This window comes from Aythya fuligula, chromosome 20 (genome assembly GCF_009819795.1).
Source record: "Aythya fuligula isolate bAytFul2 chromosome 20, bAytFul2.pri, whole genome shotgun sequence".
Taxonomy (NCBI): domain Eukaryota; kingdom Metazoa; phylum Chordata; class Aves; order Anseriformes; family Anatidae; genus Aythya; species Aythya fuligula.
This window is the reverse complement of record NC_045578.1, coordinates 10,667,521-10,690,521: the sequence shown is the minus strand read 5'-3', so window position 1 is coordinate 10,690,521 and position 23,001 is coordinate 10,667,521. Positions and strand designations below refer to the sequence as shown.

Sequence of the window (23,001 nt, the reverse complement as noted above, 5' to 3'; positions counted from 1 at the left end):
CTTATTTTTCTGGGTCAGAGCCCAGAAGAGGTGTTTATGGAGATCAGGAGACCACTTGAATGGCACTGCAAGCAGATGGATCATTTTGTAGGGCTAAATTTCAACTCCAACTTCAACTTCGCACTAGTGGGACACCTCCTGAAAGGTAAATACAGATGTTGCTGTTTATTTTTACATGAATACTCTTAATTCATAAGTAAACACAAGCCCAAGAATAAAGGGAATAAAAATGGGTGGTGGATTTTAGGTAACTCAGATCACAGAACAGATAGAAAATTAAATGTTCTTTGACTAAAGGACTTTGCTGGGTTTCCATTATGCATATCCTATCAAGGTTTTCAGTGCAAATGACATAAATTCTTTGCTGTCACAGGAGTGTGTGGCTTCACTTGCTACAGTTCATTATGTCCTCTTCCAATAATTCCTTCTATGTGTGCCTGTTATTTGGGCTCATTGTTTCTTTTAGAAGACTGATTTGTGAGCTAATAGATAACATATGCAGAGACATTTGTAATTATGTGAAGTTTTTATGCAGAGGGACAGAAATAATAGTCCCAAGTGTGCAATTTATGTTAGCGTGTATTTCCTTACCCTTTATATGAAGCATCCTGAGGACACACTGAAAAATATTTATAAATATTTTTAAAATATTAATGCTTCATAAATATGCATTCAAAAATTAAATACAGTATTTGGTTTTTTTTTAACCTCATTTCTTAGGGTACAGGCATCCTTCTCCTACCACTGTAGCAAGAACAGTGAGGATTTTACATACACTACTAGCTCTGGTTAATAAGCATAGGAATTGTGACAAGTTTGAGGTGAACACCCAGAGTGTGGCTTACCTAGCAGGTAAAATTAAACAAACAAACATTCTTTTAAGCTTGTGCTAACTGAAATGAACTAATTGTGGGAATTCTTATGTTATTGGGTTGATTAAAGTTGTATCAATATAAAGGAAACTTATAACTGGAAATGGACAAGAGTCTGGTTAGCCTGAGGTACATCAATCAACAGCTCTTTGTGGACTGAAGGCTTGCCAGCACAGGACCTATTGAGCAACTTTGAAAATATCTGAGTGAGGCTGAAGGTTTCTTGGTTTAAATACTGGAGTGTGTGCTTTAGAGCATTCATATTGGTCTAGAAATAGAAATTGTGACTATATGAGGGCAAATGTTTAAGTCATGTAATTCTAACTGGCTAGGGAATATAATTCTTTTTGTATGACCTACTTTTACTCTGTACATTTCAGTAAGGTATAATTACATCTCTGTGGTCATCTTTGTACTAAGTAAAAAATCTAAATTGAGGGACTGTTGCTTACATTCTTTAATGTGTTCCTGCCATGGAAAACTTACGTTAACTTTCTTTTAATTTTTAGCTTTGCTCACAGTGTCTGAGGAAGTTCGAAGTCGCTGCAGCCTAAAACATAGGAAGTCTCTCTTGTTGACAGATGTTTCAATGGAAAATGTTCCTATGGATACATATCCCATACATCACAGTGACACTAGCTATAGGTTGGTTGTCTGACTTTTAGATAAAATTTCAGTATCTCTTTCCTTTAGTAAGTTATCTAAAGGTAACCTGTAGTATATAGAAAGCTAAAACCCATATTCGTTAAAGCTAAGTGAATGTTCAGCTACATATTGCTGGTTCCTGACCAGCATGCTTCTTGACCAGTGTGCTCAAGAGTCATAGAGGAATTTGTGTATTGAATTTGTATAGATTTAATTTTGAGATCTCTGAAGCTGTTTCAGAGTTTAAATTCTTTGGAAGGTCTTAATCTTTTTGCTAACCCCTTTTTACAAGACCTAATTTCACCTCATTTTTCATTTATATTCTATAAGAAAATTCTGTGTCTTTTTGAGAGCTCCAGGACATATACTAAGTTAATCACTTGGTTCCTGTCATTGGAAAACCTTGACATCTTACAGTCTGTCCATAAATGGCCACTGAGGTAGCTAGGAAGTCAACCTAGAAGTGACATGCAGAGCCAGTTTGTTTCAATACAGAGTGCTTTACTTGGTACCTGTCTTTTTAGCATCCAGCATGGAGAGCTGCTTGTTAAATCTCTTGCATCTTGCCTTATTAGATGCTGATTTCCTTGTGTTTTTGTTATTACTTTATTTTTATCTCTTCAAAATTACATTCATAATAGATTGTTATTTTTCACACATTTTTGCTAGCAAAGTAATTACTATTTCTTAATATGTATTTCTGGAAGTTTAACTTGTTAGAAAAGATGGCTTTAATAAAGGATACTTTGGCTAGTTTAAAAATTAATGCCTAAACATGCAACAGTTTCAAAGATTTTCTTATTTTAATTTCTCTGCACTTTCAGGACACTAAAGGAAAATCAACCATGGTCATCACCAAAGGGGTCAGACAGACATCTGGCTGCCAGTTACCCGACAGTGGGACAGATAAGTCCTCGAACACGAAAATCCATGAGTTTGGATATGGGGCAGCCTTCACAAGCAAACACTAAAAAGCTTCTAGGTTATTAAGATACCTAATTTACTAATTTGTCTACAGAATACCCCAGGAAGTGTTATTAGAGAAAAATTTTACGAGTATTTGTTCTGACTTCAAGTGTTTTTTCCCAAGTCAGAGGAATGTATGTAGTTTCTACAAAATGCAAATAGAGAGGAGTAATTAAGTTCTTTTGATCAGAGAGGGGAGAGGCAAAACAAACAAACAAACAAAAAAACCCCACGATATTCCAGATACCAAAGGTTCATAGTGCTAATTTTCTGCCACCAGCCCTCTGTTAGTAAAACCAAGAAGCTGAGTACTTAAGCTTAGTTGCTATATTGAGTATTCTATTTTACGGTGGGAGAAATGGTCCCAAAACATTTTAGATGTTTTGGAAGCAATCATTTTTTTCTTTTATACTTGGCTTATCAGTGCATCATGTTTACAAGCAAGTCTTAGTATCAAAGAAATGATATGACTTCATTCTCATAACTTCTGGTTACCCTTTTACATTGTGGCATATATGGAAGAAGAGGGACATTTCTTTCATTACAATCCTGTTACTGCTTTCTTTACAGTAATCACATTTTGGCATGTTTATTCAATGTGATGTGTTGATCAGGAAACCATAGCATGCCCACAGCTTACATACTGGAATAAATTGCATGCTATCCTCATATGTATTGTGAAGCATTTTGGAAATTGTGATGGAGAGCGGCATGGTGTGACCATATTTTCTTTACCATCCCTGGAACTGGTGAAAATGTCCCCAGATTCCTACCAATATATTGTAGATAGGATAGCTTGGCCAGAAAATTGGAAATACTTAAGTGTATGGATTTAGGTTTAATGTTTTTAATTTCATGATAAATTGTTTTTAGGTACAAGGAAAAGTTTTGACCATTTGATATCGGACACAAAGGCTCCTAAAAGGCAAGACATGGAATCTGGAATCACAACGCCTCCCAAAATGAGGAGAGTAGCCGAAAATGATTATGAAATGGGTGAGAAACAGGACTAACGCTTTCAGAATAACACTAATTATAAATGCTTTGTATATATATACAAAGGATTATTTCTAAATTCAGTGTTTATTTGCTTAGGTAAGGTACTACAAGGTAAGGGAGAAATATCTTAATAATGGCTTGTGGAGAATACAGTCTTCCTTATCACTGGCAATTGAGATTGGAATTAGAGTTGCTCAGTTTGCAGACACAGAATAAGGGGCAGCTACAAAGCACTGTATACAGGAGTGAAATTAAATAAGTAAAATTTGACTTTTTATGACTTACTAAGCCCTAGCTGCAAATTTTTGCAGATGAAAAGTGACATAATGCCTAGAATGCCTCTCTTCATCTTCTCCCACATCTGCTTCCTGTGCCCCCATCCCCAATTGCAATGCAAGACCAGGGTTCTTCTGTTGTATCTGATGTCAGTCTGCCGCCTGACCCTGAATATGGTACTTACCACCCCTGGGCCTGTATTTCACTAAATAGGAAATTGGGGTTACTGTTTACCATTTGATAATACATCCCATGTGACAGCCTAGCGCCGCTAGTATTACAGCATAATTGTTGCTTTTATACTTTATGAAAATTCTGTTGAACTTTGAAGTTTGCATATAACTGAATTTGTTGTGCAAGAGCTAATTTTGTTTTGGTTTGGGTACATTTTTCTTTGGATGAGCTGCTCTTTTTTATCTGGCAGAGACCCAGAGAATATCACCACAGCAACACCCACATCTTCGAAAAGTTTCTGTTTCTGAGTCAAACGTCCTCCTAGATGAAGAAGTTCTGACTGACCCAAAAATTCAAGCACTGCTGCTTACAGTTCTTGTAAGCCTTTTTTCTGTGTATTATTGTATTATTTTCTGATGTTCTTTTATCTTCCAAAGAAGCATGTGTGTTCCTTGCAGTGCTTCTAAATTCACGTGGATCAGAATCAGTATGTAATGTGTAAATCTGTACTTTTGTCGATTTTCTTCAGACTTTCTAGGAATCTCTTTTATAAATGTATTTGAAAAATGCATGAGAGCCTATTGTTTTGCAGAACTTGTCCAACAATTGATCCATTTTCCTTGCAGATTTGTTTTATAAACTAATTTTATATAGCAAGAAGGTATCACATATTATATTTTAAAAGTTAAGTGAACGTTTTTTGAAATTCCAGCATGATTCAATTTAAAACTTGACTAACTAGTAATGTAGCTACCAGTATGAGAGTGCTTTCATCAGATGCTCCAGTACAGTTTGCATTCCTGTTATAATTCACAGAGTCAGTTGCAGTTATGTAAAAAAAAAAAAAAAAAAAAAGCCTTTTTTTTTTTTTTTTTTCCAAAGTAGAAGCTATTGCCAGTTGTTCTTATTGTGTCCCACGAAGACATGAAGTCACTTGATTCCATGTCTGAAGAGGACAAATTAATGTTCTGTAGTGCTGCTTTTTCTGCAACCCAGAAGTACTAAAATTGGAAACTACAACAACAAACAAACAAAAAAGCCTGTAACTACTCAAATTCTCCTATTAAAGCATGCTAATTTAATCCTTTACATTATCATAGGCAACGTTAGTGAAGTACACTACTGACGAGTTTGACCAGCGGATTCTGTACGAGTATTTAGCAGAAGCCAGTGTTGTCTTCCCAAAGGTCTTTCCTGTTGTGTAAGTATCTGAAGCTCTGACTTGGCCTTCCTTTAAAAAGTCTCTGGAGCAGACAAGCACGTATGAGGTACTTCTCATTCGCAGGTTACTAGCTGCAATCTGTCCTTGCCTCGTTGAGACAAATGTCCATTGCAATTTGGGAATTATCCTTTTTTCCCTACATTAAATTAATATAATGTTCATGCTAGAATAGGCACCCTCAGATAGCAGTGCTCCAGATGGTCCCAAAGCACTCCTCAGCGCCGGGTTCTGGGCAGGCTGGCAGAGCGTGGGAGAGCGCTGTGTCACTCTTGCTAGGGAGCCGGGCTGTGCACATCAGGTTCTCCTGAAAGCTTTCAGCATCACTGCTGCCATTGTTCTAGTGGCTCAGCATGGCTTTATCACTTACTTGTTACTGTAGGGAGTCAAATTATGTTTCAATGTAGTCATATAGTTTTCTATAGAAGTCTATATGTAGTGTCTCTTAGGTACTATTTTTGTACCGGTTAGACTCAGATTTTTTTTTTTTTTTAAATAAGTAACCCAAAAAAACTGATTTAAAGTGTGGTTCAATGTACTCTTTGAATGCATCTCTTTAGATATAGGTTAAAAGTAGTATTCACTACAGGCAATATATACAAGGGAAACCCAGCTATCAGAAGGTAAAGTGAGGAGACTTTTAAAACTGACTGATGCATGATTTTGAAATAATGGTACCTTTTTCTGGTTTTATAAAATAATAGTCAGAATATAAACAAGTTCTGTGAGTTACTGAAATCACATTTGTAAAGAACAGGCATTTTGCTTCAAAAGAAAAAATGCTATTAGGAAGCCTTGCATAGACAGCCCTCTTTCCCATTACGGGGATTTCTCTGAGCTCATGATGTCTTAAAGGGTCAACACAGAGGTAGCTTGAATTGCCTGTATTGTTACTGCCCAAGTTATAAGTTGTTTTTTGTTTTGTTTTGTTTTTTTCTTCCGTTAAATCATGGGGTGAGCTTAACATACGATGTTGTTCTGTCCTCTTCTGTGTAGGCTTAAACTGACTGTCGAGCTTGATGGGCATGATCTAGTGCAGTAATAGTGTGATCAAAGCCTGAGTTCTGCAAGGGAGCTCAAATGAGGCAGTACCCTTGCAAGTTTACAAAACTGCTTTGAAAGTTCACCTTTGACATGCACACAAATCCAGGGAATGATTTTTTTGGTTGAAAATGATAAACATATTTGCAATATAAAATGCTAGGAAAAGAGAATGCTCTGATGGGTCCTGTTGTTACTACAAATTTTCAGAAGTGTTATTCCTCTTAACATCCTTGCTGCATTCTACTTCTAAAATCACTGAACTTTTGAAAATCCCACTTTAACTGCTGTTTTTTAAAGTAGTTGTAAACTGTATTCTTATTTTGTGGGAAAAAAAATAAGCCACTGTTCTTTTCTTTAGGCATAATTTATTGGATTCCAAGATCAATACCCTTTTGTCACTGTGCCAGGATCCGAATTTGTTGAATCCAATTCATGGGATTGTTCAGAGTGTTGTCTACCATGAAGAGTCTCCACCCCAATACCAAACTTCTTATCTACAAAGTAAATATTTTATTTATTTATTTATTTATTAAACTGCTGAATTTTAAGTTAGACGTGCTAATGAAAAGTTTCTGAATTATTGCAGCCTTAATGAAACAGCAAGTCAGCTTTGCTTTGTGGATGCTCTCCAACTTCATAAAGCCAAATAATAGTTAAGTGTTTGCATATTAAAAAAACAGCTACTGACATGACCATTAAAACTGGTTTTTGTAGTTATGCACCAGCTATTAAAAGTATAATACTCAGTATTCTGTTTCCACTAACCAAATTATACGGTGGTGATGAATGGTGATCTTTAAGTTAACCTTTTAAGTTATGGGTTGATTTAATGATGGGTAAATTTTATAGAGCAACATTTGTTTTTTAACACCTAAGCTTCCCTTTCATGTGACGCTTGAGCACTTAAAACCTAAATATTTTTTATGATCCTTAATCAAAGACTCTCCAGGAAGATTCATAAGAAACAGATGACTATTGAGAAAAAAATGTGTTGATATAATTTCCAAAATGAGATACATATTCACAGGTTAAATTTACTTTTTAAAATATCAAGAATTTACTGCATGACAGTTCTGAGATTTTGAGGCTTTTTAACCCATGTATCTAATAAATTAGAATTCCATCATTTTATCTTATTCAGTTTGGACAAAAATTTAGTATTTTCAGTCTCCAAGTAAAATACTGAATTTCCATGCTGAAGTAAATCCAGGTAATCCTCCATGTACAGTTTCTAATTGTTTTCTGTCAACTGAGAACTGTGTTTTTGTGGTAACATTCAATTTGTTGTTGTAGGTTTTGGATTTAATGGGTTATGGAGGTTTGCTGGCCCATTTTCTAAGGTAAGAATAGTATGCTGTATGTAAGTTCATCAGTGTTTTACCCTTATTCTCTTTATAAAGAACATTGATGCTCCAGGAAGGGTGCAGATAAATGGTAAATTACAGAGTTGATATGAGCAATTAGTACCATAAGGCTCACTTCTGTGTCTAAAACAGTTTTCTAACCTGCAGTGGATATTTTCATAGACACAGTAAAGTTAACTTAACCAAAGCTGGCTACAAGCAGTCAGGTGTGTAAATGCACCTTTCCAGCATTCCTAAGTTCACTACATGTACATCATTCAGAAACTCTTTAGTTTATCATCTCTGTCTTACAGTTTAAGGAATTAAATTGATAAGAGTTATAATTCCATAAGAATAAATTTTATGTTACGACAGAAAAAATAAAAGCATTTACCATCTGTACTGCTATCTGTTCCCTCTAGTATTGTAACAAGAAGTAGATGAGCAGGATAGGCAGCGTTCTGGATGTTCAGTTATGGGGCATGAGTAATGAGTGCGGGGCATTAATAATCTGTTAGGCTTGGATATCTGTGGCACTTAATGAGTGAAACTTTTCTGGCTTTGTAGTTCCCAGCAGTACTGAAATCACACCTACAAGTGATCTTTAATAAGTGCATTTAGATTAATCTGGAAAAGACCACAAATCAGTTCTTGCTTATACTTACCTCAGACGCTTTTTAAAATTTCCAGGCAAAACCAGCGTAATCTTAGAGTGAGTTCTGGGGCAAAGCTCATATTGACAGAAAAGTAGAAAGAAAGGAATCAATCTTTTTTTCCCCCATCACCCACAGCAAACACAAATCCCAGACTATGCTGAACTCATAGTGAAGTTTCTTGATGCCTTGATTGACACGTATTTGCCTGGAATTGATGAGGAAACCAGTGAAGAATCTCTCCTGACACCCACATCTCCATATCCTCCTGCAGTGCAGAGCCAACTTAGCATTACTGCTAACCTTAACCTTTCCAATTCTATGACCTCGCTCGCAACTTCCCAGCACTCCCCAGGTCAGTAGCTGTTGTGATACTACATAGGTAAGGGGAATTTATTGAATTTAGTGTTTATGCAGCCAAGTGCTCAGTCTCATTGTCTTTTGGGGTGCTTTTATGCATCATTGCATTATTGAGTCAAATGAATATTAAACTGTTTGTTTTCCCGTTCCTCCAACTCAGGATGATTTATTATATTAAATAAATTCGTCTGAAATGAGGAGAAAAAATGTGAAGGGTATTTTCCACAGCTGTTACTTCTCTTTCTGCTACTTAAGTAATGGCACTTTAGCTTAGAGGAGACCTTTGTGTCATTGTGGCCATGGTACTGTTGCCTTGTTTTGCATTCCTGGCATCCCATTTGATTTGAGCAATAAGAACAGGTAAAAGTTGAGGTTGGAGAAGCTTTGCAGATTACTATTTTACGGTGTCATTTATTTGTTACAAAGGCATAATGCAACTGCTGTGTTATCATGCAATTCATCCTGTATAGAGAAATATTTCTGCATTATCCATACCTGCACTCTGTTAGGGTTAGTTAACAACCAGGTTATGGAAAAGGAAGGTGGTTTGATAGAAACATTCTCATTTAGCATACAGCTAAAAATTATCTGTGATGTTAGAACAGGCAGAAGGATAAAACTAAAGGAGGAAAAATACAGATGGCCATCAATGTGAAAATAAGTACATTGTGGACAGCCTCTTCCCATGTAAATGTAGCATCAGTGGCAACTCCAACAGTTAAAAATTGTAATGAAGTACAGCCTATGAAGACTACTTATTTGAATAGTCTTGAATTCCTTCAAAAAGTTAGAAAGTGGATTTGCAGGTTTGTATCTCTTGACTTCAGGTATTTTTTTTAGCAGTATTTTAAACAGGAACATTTTAACAAGATTTTTGGCAGATACAGGAGGTCATACATTTAAATTTATTAAAACTTAAATTTCGGATTGTTTAAATAGAATAAAGTATTGCTTTGTATTCATTTTCTGTAGTCTTGTACTAAGAACACAGATACCCTGTAAATTGCATATAGGCAAAAACTTTCTAATGGTTCCATTTTTGTGTAACCACACTGGAGGCATCTTCATAAGGAGTCTGCCTGTAAAGGTATTTCAGGCTAGTGAGAAACCGCCTTAAGTGATTTACTATTTTATGAAAGTCTTGTGTTGACTGATTATTTTCCCATCATCTCTCACTGGTTTTTAGTGTCTGTCTTATTTGTTTGATCTTTCTTGATTCATTCTAGCAATTTCAGTGCAAAGCCTTGGTCAAAGATCAGGGGATCTCCAGCTTTCTGAAACTGTGGGCCGGGTCACAACATGGGGCATTTCATCCTGCTCCTCCATCCCACATTTATTATACTGTTCCACCTTAGTCAATATACAGTTTCACTAGTTTAAAGTGTTATGTTAACCAGGGCAACTTTGCATGCTTTGCTTTTTAAGCTGCTTAATTTTATTAAAAATGTAATTGGTCTTCTGGCACTTTATACAGCTCCATTGCTGCATACAGGACTTTTGTGTTCTTGTACACTGATGGTGGTGTTTATTCATTCTCTCCTCACTGTAGAGACAAGAATGAGGGAGTAAGCATATCTGCCAAGATAAAAATCTTTGGTAAAAGAATTATAGAATATGAAGTAAATGTGGGCTGCAGAATTTCTTAAAACAGCACGGCAACTATGGGACTAATATGGAATGCAGACCTGCCATCCGCTCACTCTGATTTGAGAATGACTGAACAAGAAAATCAGGTCTTTAGCAGTGCTGAGTTACTTGGTCACACCGAGTTTAAAAAACAAACAAACAAACAAACAACTTACATCCAAGTACTTTTTTTGTTATGCTAAGAAATATATTAAATTGCAGATAACATGAAAAATAATATTTATTGCATCTGGAAACACATAGGCAAGGTTGTTTATAAATGTTTTGTCTGTCGGCATCTCCACCCCCTCCCCTTCCCCGTGTCATGGACATTATTCACTTATGGTTTTTCTTTCATTCTGTGTCTGTGAAGCTTCTCTGCCTTGCTCTAAATCTGCAGTTTTCATGCAGCTTCCTCATCAAGGTACACTCTACTTCCATCATATTTGCACGAGATACTGCTTGATCTGCTTTAGGGTTGGGCTTGTGGCATGAGAAGTAGTTTACTAATCCTTTGAACATGGGAATGGCTTCAGTATAAGAGCTAAGCTGCTGAATTTCTTGTGTGATGCTGATAACATTTGATGATGTAGCAGACAAAAAAAGTCATTAATGTGTTTAAGGATAATATAAATTTGGTAATAAAGAAGTGGAATCTTGGTATGCAAAATTATTCTGTTGCAGGTATTAAGGTAAAATGTAAAACTGCCTCATATTAGCTGTAATGTTAAAGATGACTTCCTCTGAAGCTTCAGTTGCACGCCACCAGAAAGCAGGCATAAGTTGTTTGGACTAAATTGAAAGAGGCTCACTAAAATGGATACTCATCAACACCATTTGATTTCTGCTTCTATATGGAGAAATATATATATAAAAAAAGAAAAAAGCTGCAGAAGACTTTTTTTTACTTACACCCGTGGGTTGCTTCCTATTCTCATCATAGATTGTGACTTTTGTAAGCTCACACCCACACAGGGAGTGGAAGGATGACAGCCCGCAGGCAGCTTCTGGCTGGAGTTTTTTTTTTCCCTGTGACTGTGGAATAGTGGAGTGTATTTGCTCTCCTTGCTCATGCCGATGAGAATCAATCTCTTACAGGAATGAGGTGTAAAAGTATGGAAGATATAATTTGTAGTAATAGGATTTTGCTCTAACCTTTTTATTTGCTGTCAGACATCTTAACTTTTGCTGCTGGTTGTACTTCGAGCCTCTCCCATTAAAATACCATTCCTGCTATTCATCCCAGTGCTGCACGTGTACTGTAAGTGTTTGGTGTTGTTAAACATGCCTCAGACAATCATTTTGTTGCAGAAGTAATGTGACAGCTACACAAAGATATTGCTACACGAATGATTAACTTGAAGTAGAATCATCATAAAAGTAATAATTGATGGGAAGTATGTCTGCACTAAGCCCAAGTCTTAGATTTATATCTTTAAATGACAAACTGTCCAAAGGTGGTAGAGTAAGGGCTCATAACCCAAGGCTTTCACGTGTTGTATGTCAGCGTTAAGCTCACACTGATGGGGTTTGTTCTGGAGCGTTGTTTCACGTGATTCTTTTAGCACAGCATAGTAAGAGTTACCTTGTCCTGCAGAGAACATCTGAGGCTTCTAGGAAAGGTATATGCACTTGGGTATAAATCTTGTCTGTGGTTTCATCCTCATCTTGTACCCCGTAAGCCTCCTCCTACCTCTGTCTGGGGAAGCTGCACTTCTGCAGAAGCAGCCATCGTTAAAATTGCCAGACCCACCTGTTCTCTGTGTGTTTCCTGGTAATATCCTTCTTAGAAAGCTGCTTCTGTAGTTGTTCTTGTTTAAAGTTAATTCTTGGTTCTTCCCCTCTTGATTTGCCAGGGCTTAAATCATTATTATAACTGGTGTCTACTCTCAACTCTTCAAGTGAGTACCTGCATCAGTTCTATTCCTGATGTATCCAAAATAAGCCTACTTACCCCCTCTGTCCATACCTGACAGGCAGTGAGACAGTCCTTAAAACCTTGATTTGTACTTCATATACTTACATTTGTCTTTCTCTTTCTGAGCCAAGGCTCAGTGCTGGGGGGATTTTGATGTCCTTGTATACACACAAATCTTTCCTGGTAGCAAGAATCAACCTCTGCTACTGCGAACTTGAGTTAAATTTAATTTGCTTATTGTTCTCAAAACTGTAGCTGAAAAGGGCTGTGTGGCCTTGCATTTAGGGTTTTCAGTGAGTACGTGTAGTGATACGGATGCTGTGAGGATGGAGCAGAACCCTTCATCTGCTGGCTGGCCGTTCTGTAAGTACATGTAGCTGGTCATCTGCAGGCCTTGAGCCAGGGGATTGTTCCCAGGCCAAGCTAACCAGCCTGATATCCCAGCAAAACTTGGGCTTTTGAGAACTGCATCGAATTGGTGTTGTGTATGATTTTAATTGTAATCATATCTCAACTGGCAGATACTAAAAACCGTATTGCAGCCCTGTGACTGCTAATGTCTTATTAAGGCAAGGGTCTGCACTGGTAAGAGCCCCACGGCAGCAGCGCTGCGCATCCAAGTCAGGCACGAACTGCCCGTCTCTCTCAGGCAGGCTCTTTCCATGCACTTTGCAGTGTGCCTTCCCTCTGTAGGTGCCTAAAGACGGTGAACTTGTTTCATTTATACAGACTTGGTGTAACTTTATGAAGCATTCAGTGCAGATCTCCAGTTATGTTTTTAAATCAATTTGTCAAACAAGACTTTCTTAGCTAGCTGGAAAGCCTTGTTTACCAGAGCGGTCTCCAAAAGGGATGATGCAAATGGTCTCCAAGCTCTGGCCCTAGTGTTTCCTTACTCTTAATTTAGGAGGGCTTCTTTTTGGGGTTATGTATGGAGTATTTTATTTCAAGTACCCACGTACATTCTACCAATGAGCATTTTGGAGTGTGTCCCTTCTGCGAAGGAGGAGCTGTGTCCGCAGGGAGGTGCTGACACTGCCGTCGGCTGCAGGGGGTTGTCAGCTGCCGAAATGGAGCGCTCTGACCGGGATCTCACCGGCCTCTTGGTTACGAGCGAGCTTCCAAGCGTATTTGCAGTGATTTTTGTTGTCACTATGAATGTCAGTATATATTTATGGTTACAATATATGTGTATAGGTAAACCGAACAGCAGTATTGAAGTGCAGATATCGCACGTCTCCGTTCAGTTCACTCTGGATTTGCACACTGGTTTTACTGCCCAGGTTGTGCTGTGGCACGCAGTAGATAAGAAGTTAGGACAAGCTACTTTGCATGTGCTTAGCACCTATTTTCAAATATTTGCATTTCGATTGCTATTACATGTAGGTGACTGGTGCCTGGAACAAATTGTGAATGAGAAAATGGGATTCTGTAATGGTCTTCAGATCAGGCAGTTCCGAAGGTATTTAAATGGCCATCCGAAATGCATCCCTTTCTCCCCAGGTTGTTCTACATGTCAGGTGTTGTTACAGTGCAATTTCAAACAGCTGGAAACCTTGCAAATATGATACTGTTAGAACTTGATTTTAATGGTACTACTTGACAGACTGTTGGAGAACAGAAAGGCCCGCTGCTGATGGCAGCACGCTTTGTCAAGGATGTTCTTGTTAGAGTGACAAAAGAAGAAATTCATCTTCAGATCCTTAATGCACATTCAGCTTAAGTAGATGAATAATGCCTACCTAAAGCATCTTTTTAATAAGTAGGTTCTGAGAAGAAAATTTAGCAATTTCCCAGACTGGGCAATTCAGTGCATCTCTGATATGCATGCATCTAAATCATGTCGATCATCTCCTTTTTCTTTACGCATATATATGCTATTTCCAATATTAAATAAAATTGCTATTTCTCTTTGGCTAGAGATGACTCGATGGATTCAGTGACCACTTCATAACCCCTGTGTATTTTCATAGTGTTGTGACGTATTGAAAGAAATCAGCCCGTGTCTGTGGAAGTATTTTGTCTTTTATTCTTGGACGCAGCTTGAACTAACAAATCCAGTCTGCAGCTTAAAAAAAAAGTTAGCACATGGAGGTGTTTGGTCAGGTCAGAGGCTGTGCGTTCCCTGAGCAGAGAGTCATACGTTTGATCCTGAAAAAATGATTTTTCATATTACAGAACTGCAGTAAATCAGCTGTATCAGATCTCTCATTTACGAGTCGTCATCACCAGTAAGGCTGTGTTATGTCTTGCTATAACAGTTACAAGTTTTTTCGTTTTTGTTTGTTTTTTGTTTTTTTTTTTTTAATAAATTGTTCCTCAGATGTCTGAAGTGCTTTCCCAGCTAGGGCAGCACTGCTGGTCGCTTGCGTTACGAAGGGCTGTTTCCGCACCGCCACCTGTACGCATGGCAGAACTGGGCCGTGTCTCGAGCACAGCGTCACCGACCGTCACCGTGTCGCCGGTACCTGGCCGTTGCGTGGTCCGGAGGGCGCTGCCTGGCAGGCACGGGCTCCGTGCACCCTGCGATGCCTTTATTTTGGCGTCAGAGGCGTCACAGTTTGTTGTACCACATAGGTGCCTACATGCTAACCCGTTTATTTGCAGAAGTATCTGTCCTTAGAGCATTAAGCCGCAGGGTGGGCAAAGCGGGGCTAACCTCCGTCTGTGTATTTCCCCAGGGATCGACAAGGAGAACGTGGAGCTCTCGCCCACCGCCGGCCACGCCAACAGCGGGAGGATGCGCCACGGCTCCGCCAGCCAGGTGCAAAAGCAGCGAAGTGCTGGCAGCTTGAAACGTCACAGCATTAAAAAGATTGTGTGAAATTTGGGTTTGTTTTTTTTTGAAACTGACTGACGTACGTGGGCCTCTTGCAAAGGGCCCCCCACCAGTTGTGATGCTGCACTTAATTTTTAAAGTTCCCATCCTGTCAGCCATGTTGCCAGATGATCAACTCCTGAAACATTGCCTGAATTTTAATGCCTTTTTCTTTACTTCTGTTTTTGATTTAAGCCAGTGTTTCAGAACCGCTTATAGATCCTGACGGACTTTGTAGCCGAAGAAAGCGTGGAGTTCTTTAACACTGCAGTACAGTATCTTGTCCAAATATGAAAGCCATTTTCCATAGACGGTTCTACCTTGCTTCTGTGATATGCCTTGTTTGTTTCTTCTCTGAAGGAAAGTGTTAATACTTAATCCTGTTTGCACACTTGTCAAGGTAGTGGCTTTATGAGCCGGGGAAGTTCCTATAATTCTGGTTTTAATTCAAACCTGTAGGATTTTTAGCTGTGGACTTTTTTTTACCATGCTTAAAAGAAACTTACGATAGCCGCAGTACAATGAGCTTAACCAGAAGTGGTTGATTAGATTAAATTTCTAGTAATTAGCAATAAATTTAAAGAGGACAAGGAGGCTGCATGAGTCTCTTCATTCCCCAGACCATAGCTTCACACACTTGGACTGTATATGGACCAGACTGGACAAACTGGCTTTTTTCCAAAGCAATTTTTTTTTTTTTGCTGTACTTTAACTGCACTAAAGAAGGTTGGATAGTGGAAAGAAAATCATCACAAACTGACTATTATGGTGTCATTGTAGCAATGTTGAAAACGTATTGCTTCTTTCTTCCATTTAGCCTATACTTTAGTTTTGCCCTTCCCACCAATATGCACCTTCAAGAAATTCCTGGCAGAAAAACCATTGGGGTATGGAGGGGAAAATTTTATGAATTAACTTCCAGCTCTGGGAGGTTTTTTGGCAAAGCTGCTTTTGCGCTGCCCAAGCAGTGACATAAAAACAGTAATGTTTGCTTAAGGTACATGAACTTAAAAAATAACTGACACTTTGTCAAATCCAGGTTACGTTTGAATGTTTGCAGTGCAATTTCTGGTATCAGTACAGACGTTTGCAGTCAAACCTGTCTTGCAGAACTTTCAAGGGGGTTCAGTTTGCAAGGGTTCGTACTTGGGGGTTATACAAAACTGAAATTGCTATCACTGTGAAAGCCACAGTATCACTTGTCAGCCACAGTAGTGTATTAGCAATGGATGACTGTGATAATATGCTGCTATGCTGAGTGACATGTAAAGATGTGGCACTGGGTGCTACAGATGCTACCTGCACGGACTGAAAACGTGCGGAGTGTTGGATCTCAGCGGTGAACAGAAATTCTGACAAAAAGGCCTGTCATCCAGGTGCTCATCTTAGGGCTAAGTATATCTACTGCTAACAACAGCTGTACTTCCTAGTTTGAGATCCCTGTTGTATGTTAGAAATTAACAATTTATAAGTGGCTTTAAAGGAGAAAAAAATATCCACTATATAATAAAAAGGAAATCCTCTAGTGTAATTTTATTAGTGGCTTTCAGTAAATCAAACTCCACAGCTAAATTGTTAGAGAATGGTACAATTAAGTGTTCAGATTTTATTGATATAGCACGTAATTCACATGTATCCACACAGTAACAATGTAACATTTATGTAAATAAAAATGCCTTTATTGTATTGATTCATAAAATAACAACTTAATTTTTTTTAATTCGTTTACAGTCCTGGAAGAACTATGAACACAAACTTAATATGCAAATAGTTTGCCAAAACAAGAGGAAAAAGTAGAATTAGCGATCTTGAAATAGATACATTGGAAAATATTAAGACTTGTGCAATTAACCAAATCTTTTCTTCTCGATTGTGTAGAAGCTGCAGTAGAAACATGATTACTGAACTGATACAGATCTATGAAAGGGATTATGAGGCTAGAAGTGAATTTAGGAATAGAGCAGTGACTCGTGCCATGTTTTTAAGCTGCTATGCATTTGTAATTTGGGGAGTCACTGATTTAAAAACCTTTCTCATCTCATACATCAAATTGCTAATAGCTGCCTTTGGTGTCACTGTCAGTTTGCTCTTGGTTATACTGAACCAAGCTAATTCCAGCCCTTTCCATTTTAATGAAGACAATGAATTGTTGAAGCCTGAAGACTTGTTCTTGCCATAGGTTGGAAGAAAAAAGAATATCTTGTAATTTGCTGGTAGGAAAAGGTAATTTTCAGTTTCCTCCTATGAGCGAATTTTCTTTAAAAAGAAATAATTCCAGATGAACTACCAAATCAGTTTTGTTAGGACTGAGTACATTGCAACTCTTCCAGTATTTTGCATTGCTTATATAAAAAAGGTGTCATTAAAATAGAATTAAGCAGTCTTAGAAATACAAGTAATGCAAAATCAAAATGGACAATTATTAAAATCACCTTTTGTGTGAGAACTAGAACTAGAAGCTCTCAGTCCTGGCTGAAAAAAAAAAATTAAAAAAATATAAAGCAAGTCACTACAATTTAATTTGTTCTATATCTTGGAAGGTAGGGGAGTCATTTAATTTTTTCACTGCATAGTTCAGTGAGAGGACCTGAACTTTTTAGAGCAGGGGTGTCAAACATGTTAGGTAAAGAGAGGTGAATTTTGGTGTAATTATAGTAATGGAATCATAGAGTGGTTTGGGTTGGAAGGGACCTTTAAAGCACATCCAGTTCCAACCCCCTGCCATGGGCAGGGGCACCTCCCACTAAATCAGGTTGCTCAAAGCCCTGTCCTGCCTGCCCTTGAGCACTTCCAGAGCTGGGCCATTCACAGCTTCTCTGGGCAACCTGTTCAGTGCCTCACCACCCTCACAGTGAAGAATTTCTTCCTTATATCTAATCTAAATCTCCCCTTTTAGTTTAAAACTATTCCCTCATGTCCTACCACTACACTCCCTGACAAAGAGTTCCTCCCCAGTTTTCCTGTGGGCCCCCTTTAAGTACTGGAAGGCTGTTGTAAGGTCTCCCCACAGCCTTCTCCAGGCTGAACACCCCCAGCTCTCTCAGCCTGTCTTCATAGGAGAGAGAGATGCTCCAACCCTCTGATCATCTTCCTGTCCCTTGTTTGGACTTGCTCCGAGAGGTCCAAGTCTGTCTTAATTTGGGGGCTGCAGAGCTGAACGCAGCGATGGCCACTCTAGGTGGCCACAGTCTAGGGCCAAGATTTAATTCAGGGCCGTGTGTGCCCTGATACACAGCAAAGTAATCTCCCAGTGCCAGTATTCAGGAAGTTCGCGCTTAGATCAAGGGGGAAAACATGGCCTTTCTTTAATAATTAAACTTTTGTTAGTAACTGGTTGTTCAGTGCCTTATCATTCATCACTTAGAAAGCCTGCTCCCTGTAGTAGCCCTTGCTGTTACCTTGCCTGTTTGGTTTCTTTTTCACAGCCTTCTTTATTTGTTCCCTTTTCCTGTTCTGAATGTTCCGCACCTTGCTCTGCTTCCTTCCCTGAGCACCACTCTCCATTCCCAGTCCAGCCTGCTTCAGTTCGCTCCCCATCCTGTCACTCCATTGACCTTAGTGATCAGCAGTTGGTTGCTGCTGCTGATGCTTCAGGCTTGAAACCTGATCTAAGAAGTGGGAGACTGAGCTCAGACCTTCCAGTCACTGCTTCAGGCAGCCTGCAGACTACAGGGCACTCACCACTGCACGGGTTACCTTAGTTACGGTTTGAAGATTACCTCTGCAGCCATGGGGTCTGTGTACTTTAAAATGAAAACTTAATTTCAGAAAAATCTGATTTTAACACGTGGACCATATAACTACATAATGGGGACTGTATGTTTGACACCCCTGTTTTAGAACATGCTATCCATTACGCACTAACTACAGTACAGTACTGTAAAGATGATTAACATTTTGTGTTTGTATTTTCCCTGACTTAAAAATAATTCAGTAGTATTTGAATAGTGCATAACCTACCTGTTAATTATGCCGATGTTTCTGCTTTAATGTGCATGAGGTTTCCAAGAACAGGAAACATTTCAAATAAGTATTTTGGACTGAGCACCTGGGAGCATTCCAGTGCTCTATTCCTAACTGGGTTGTAGGTTTTAGGGCTTTTTGTTTCGTTCTAAGGTTAATTTTTCCAAATGTAATGAAGCACGTCTTACTGTTATGCAACAAACTTACCACAAAAAGTCACTTTTAGTGTTGGTCCCACAATTTTTTTTAATGCAGTATATTCACCTGTAAATAGTTTTTTTGTGTAAAATTTGACAGAAAAGTATATTTACTACACTGTAAATACATGTGACAATATATTGTATTATTTTGCTTTTTTTGTAAAGCAGTTAGTTGCTGTATATGTATAACATACAAATTTGATTATTCTAGTGTTAGTAACTGTTAACTACTACTTCTCCTTCCTGCTGTTGCGTTACATCATTTAAAAAAAAAAACATGCTGTGTACTATAAACCTACACTGTGTATGATATCTTACTATTTCCATTTGGGCCTCAACTTTGAAAATGTTTCCTTGATTCACAAGCCTGTTCATAGCGCAAGCAATTGTGCATCAGCAGGCAAGAGCCATGCTGATTCAAACACAGTTGGTAACTGTAGGCAAAAATGGTAGAAACCTGGTTTCTGATAATTGTTGTTCACCCCACTCCCCCCTCATGTATGTACGTTCCCTTTTTTTGAAGTAAAATGTAAATTCAACCTGCTACAAGTTGTTCGAAGGTCATTCACTTGTGGTATGGGATAAGGTCGGTGTATTCTGAACTCCTTTTCCTGTTTCTTGGAGCAGTGATAGTTGGATGGGTTTGAAATTGAGATTTGAAAAGCCACACTGGGGAAAACTAGAATCAAGTTTGAAATCCATTGTCTTGGATTTCTCTTTCCAGACAAATGTGCTTCTGTGTGTGTGATCTTGCATGGTCCTAAATAACAACAAAAAATTGTTTGCCAGCAGATAACTGAGGACAGAATTCGGACAGAATAAAGCCCATTGTCATGAATTTCACATCACTTCAATAATATAATCGTAACTGAAATAAGCAGAATATTTCTTTTTTAAATGTAAATTCAATATTTTAATAAAACAGCTACTTGGTCTTTAAAGAACATTTCAGTATAATTTGTCCATCTGGGCTTTTTCTAGCTTAGAAGCCTGAAGTTTCAACTGTCAGGCAACTTTTATGATACTCAAATCTATTTTTCCTTTTAGGAGACTGTATTACTTTCCTATTAAAAATGTGTAAGTACTTACATTCTGGCTTTCTGAATCATAAAAGGATGTAAAAACACAAAGTGTGACTGCATTGACTTCTAAGACGTCTTATTGTTCCTGCATAATAAATACATTATTAAGCCTGCTCAGTTGGAAGTACAACCAGTCGTGCAGGCGTGTATGGCTCAGCTGCCTCGCTGCCACGTTCCCGGGGCCAGCAGGGACTGCAGGAATAGACGAGCAGCAGTCTCTGAACTCCTGTCTTAGAGGAGCTCTTGGATTCACATTTGCTGCCTAACCAAACAGTGTCAAGAACCCTCTCTTCACACACGCAGTAAAGTAGACTTCTGGTCTCTAAATGAACCCCGAGATTAGTGCAAACAGTGAGAAAACACAAGCTTTGTCTTTGTCTCCCCTACATGTGTCTATTGGCCACACAAAAAAAAACAGGTAACACACATAGGCACAAATGTTGCGCTGAGGCAGGTATGTCTGAAGGTAACTGCCAGGATTAGCCCCATCTCAGGCTGCTTCACAACTGCGAGCAGCTGGTTTAAGAAAAGGCGTCGGACGGAAAGGGAAGGCGCCGTCCTATCTGTCATAGTAAGCTGCTGAGGGCTGGGGGGAGAGGGTGTCGTTCTTTGCTGCAGTCGGCTGACCCCAGAATGGCTTGGAGCTGTCTGTTGCCACGACCAGATACTGTTCTGGGTTAAAAGCTACTTCAGAAAAATGCCCACGTGCATGAGATACGGGTAAAATCTGGTCCTGTACATCCTCCCATAGGGTTGAATTCTACTGCAAGTCGGTCACTTGCACGATTGTCAAATGCTTTTTATTTTTCTTTCCTCCCCTTAGGTCCATCTGGATTTTAAAGATGGGCAGAAAACACGTGAAGTTAAATAGATTTAATGTGCCCAGGCACACAGTGTCACAGAAGTAAAAACTAAAGCCAGTCTTTTGTTATGGAGACTGCTACTGACCATTCCCTTTCAAAGCAACCGTGTTCTCTTCCCACCAGTAAAACTCATGATTTATATGTGTGAATCCTGTGCGTCTTGGAACATTGGTTGCTTTGGGTGACTGCTGGTACGCTTAACGAGTTCTCAAATGAAAGTAAATCCCAGGGTTGTGTGGGTGGCGAGCGTAGAATAATGCCTGCTGTGATGTGACTTGTTAAAACAAGTACAAGCTTGCTGTTCAAAGCAGTAATGGAAAAAAAAGTCTGGCAACTACATCTTTAGGCTTAGTCAAATGATAAGACTATAAATACTGACAAGTAACTCTATGTTCAAGCAACTCCCACTGATCCATTAAAACAATTTTTTTTCTCATAGCACACTGTCCTTCAGAAACCTTAGGTCTACTCCACTGCTGCTACCCCTGGTTAGCATCCTTAGAGAACAAGCTCTGCACAGGAGATCTGGGTGCTCCACAGAACGGCTTTCTTGAGCCAAACACAAATTGGTTGTGCCGACCACGGCCTTGGAAGCTACAGGTAAATGACACGGCTGGGTCCTGAACAGGCAGATCAGAGACAGACCTGACTGGGACTGAGTTTTCCACGCTCTAGCTTATTGCCTCAGCCTCCTGAGGCTACTTCGGTTCAAGATACAGATATAAGATGCCAGGTCAGTGGGGCAGTGATGGCCTCTGCCTTACCTGTCCCGGGCTCCATTCCTTTTACCTTAATTTGCTTTCTCTCAAGTGCCTTCACATGCTGGCTGTGCCCTCCCTACCTGCACTATCAGCCAGGGTTCCCTCCCCTTCTTGGTGAGTCTGTTTCCGTTTACTAACTGCTCCCAACCTCTCCTAGAGCTCACTGCAAGCCATTCTCAGAGGCCTGCGGTGCATTTTGTGCAGTGCCAGGCAAGTGAAAGGTGAGGCCTTCAGCTCCTCACAGTGACGGCACATGCAAAAAGGGTGCAGGGAAGAGCTCTGCACAGTCTGCAGGACCCACCCACCCGTCTACACACAGGCATGACTGAACACGGGCCAGACACAGGGCACAAAGTGGCTGTGAGCCAAAGAGGTTGGTTCAGAGCAATGCAAAACATACAAAGGCATAAAGGCCCCACAGTGCAAACAGGCGTGAGGCCACTGAGGTGGAAGGACAGCAAAACAAGGGGAGGAACTTTTGTATTTGCCCAAAACACTTGGCATCTAGGTCTCCGTGAAACGGATTAAACACAAAGGCCTTGTCGGTGCTGCCGAATCCTGCTGCGCTATGGGTTACTTACATGAAAAGCTGCTCACGGAAAGAGAAGAGGCTGTCACCAGTTCTGCATATTCTGTCTTTCAGAAAGCTGCACTGCATCTTGTCCTCCAGGTCTGATTCTCCTCTGCTCTCCCTCCAGCCAGGCCCATCCCTGTTTTTAACTCCTGGTCTCACGTAGTTCCTGGAAGAAGGAAAAGTTACCTTCTGAAGGGCATATCCATCATCAATGACAGCGCAAAGACAGCCACGCTGCTACAAGCCAGTCCCACGCAGAGGCCGGCAGGGCTGGCAGAGGCAATGCAGCCTCGCTCCACGGCAGCTCTGCTGCTGCTGCTCAGGCCTGAGGGGTCCCTCGTGGCCGTGTGAGCAGGGACCTGCAGCGTTGGCACAGCGCACCCAGCGCTGCTGACAGGAGTGTGCAGGCTTGGCCAGATGAAACCAGGCTCACCTGAGAGCAAGGAACCTGCTCCAGCACTCTGAGGATTCATCAAACACCCTACAAAGAAATTTAGCAAGTACGCTTCTGTTGGCCTTACTTTTCCAGTTCTGTTTGAGATGTTAATGGGTAGGCCTGTAATTTACAACAAAGGCACAGGTAAAGAAGGCAAGAATAAATTGGCCTTGAGGGTGCTTACCTGTTCCTTTCTCATTTTCAGTACT

General features: G+C 39.6%; 1 protein-coding gene across 7 annotated transcripts in view; it reads left to right on the top strand.

The window, feature by feature from the left end:
• NF1 (neurofibromin 1) overlaps positions 1 to 17,399 on the top strand; it is a 90,902-nt gene extending 73,503 nt beyond the window's left edge. For 3 of the 7 annotated variants that reach the window (XM_032200698.1, XM_032200700.1, XM_032200696.1), the window contains 12 exons: positions 19 to 145; positions 721 to 852; positions 1,382 to 1,517; positions 2,342 to 2,499; positions 3,357 to 3,479; positions 4,183 to 4,310; positions 5,033 to 5,133; positions 6,554 to 6,696; positions 7,489 to 7,535; positions 8,330 to 8,546; positions 10,551 to 10,601; positions 14,777 to 17,399. In XM_032200698.1, coding sequence (XP_032056589.1) covers positions 19 to 145; positions 721 to 852; positions 1,382 to 1,517; positions 2,342 to 2,499; positions 3,357 to 3,479; positions 4,183 to 4,310; positions 5,033 to 5,133; positions 6,554 to 6,696; positions 7,489 to 7,535; positions 8,330 to 8,546; positions 10,551 to 10,601; positions 14,777 to 14,919 — 1,506 coding nt within the window. In that variant the 3' untranslated portion in view covers positions 14,920 to 17,399. Of the gene's footprint in view, positions 1 to 18; positions 146 to 720; positions 853 to 1,381; positions 1,518 to 2,341; positions 2,500 to 3,356; positions 3,480 to 4,182; positions 4,311 to 5,032; positions 5,134 to 6,553; positions 6,697 to 7,488; positions 7,536 to 8,329; positions 8,547 to 10,100; positions 10,372 to 10,550; positions 10,602 to 14,776 lie in introns of those variants that run through there. The other 4 variants (XM_032200702.1, XM_032200701.1, XM_032200699.1 and 1 more) reach the window with 2 other exon arrangements.
• Positions 17,400 to 23,001: the final 5,602 nt, after the last annotated feature.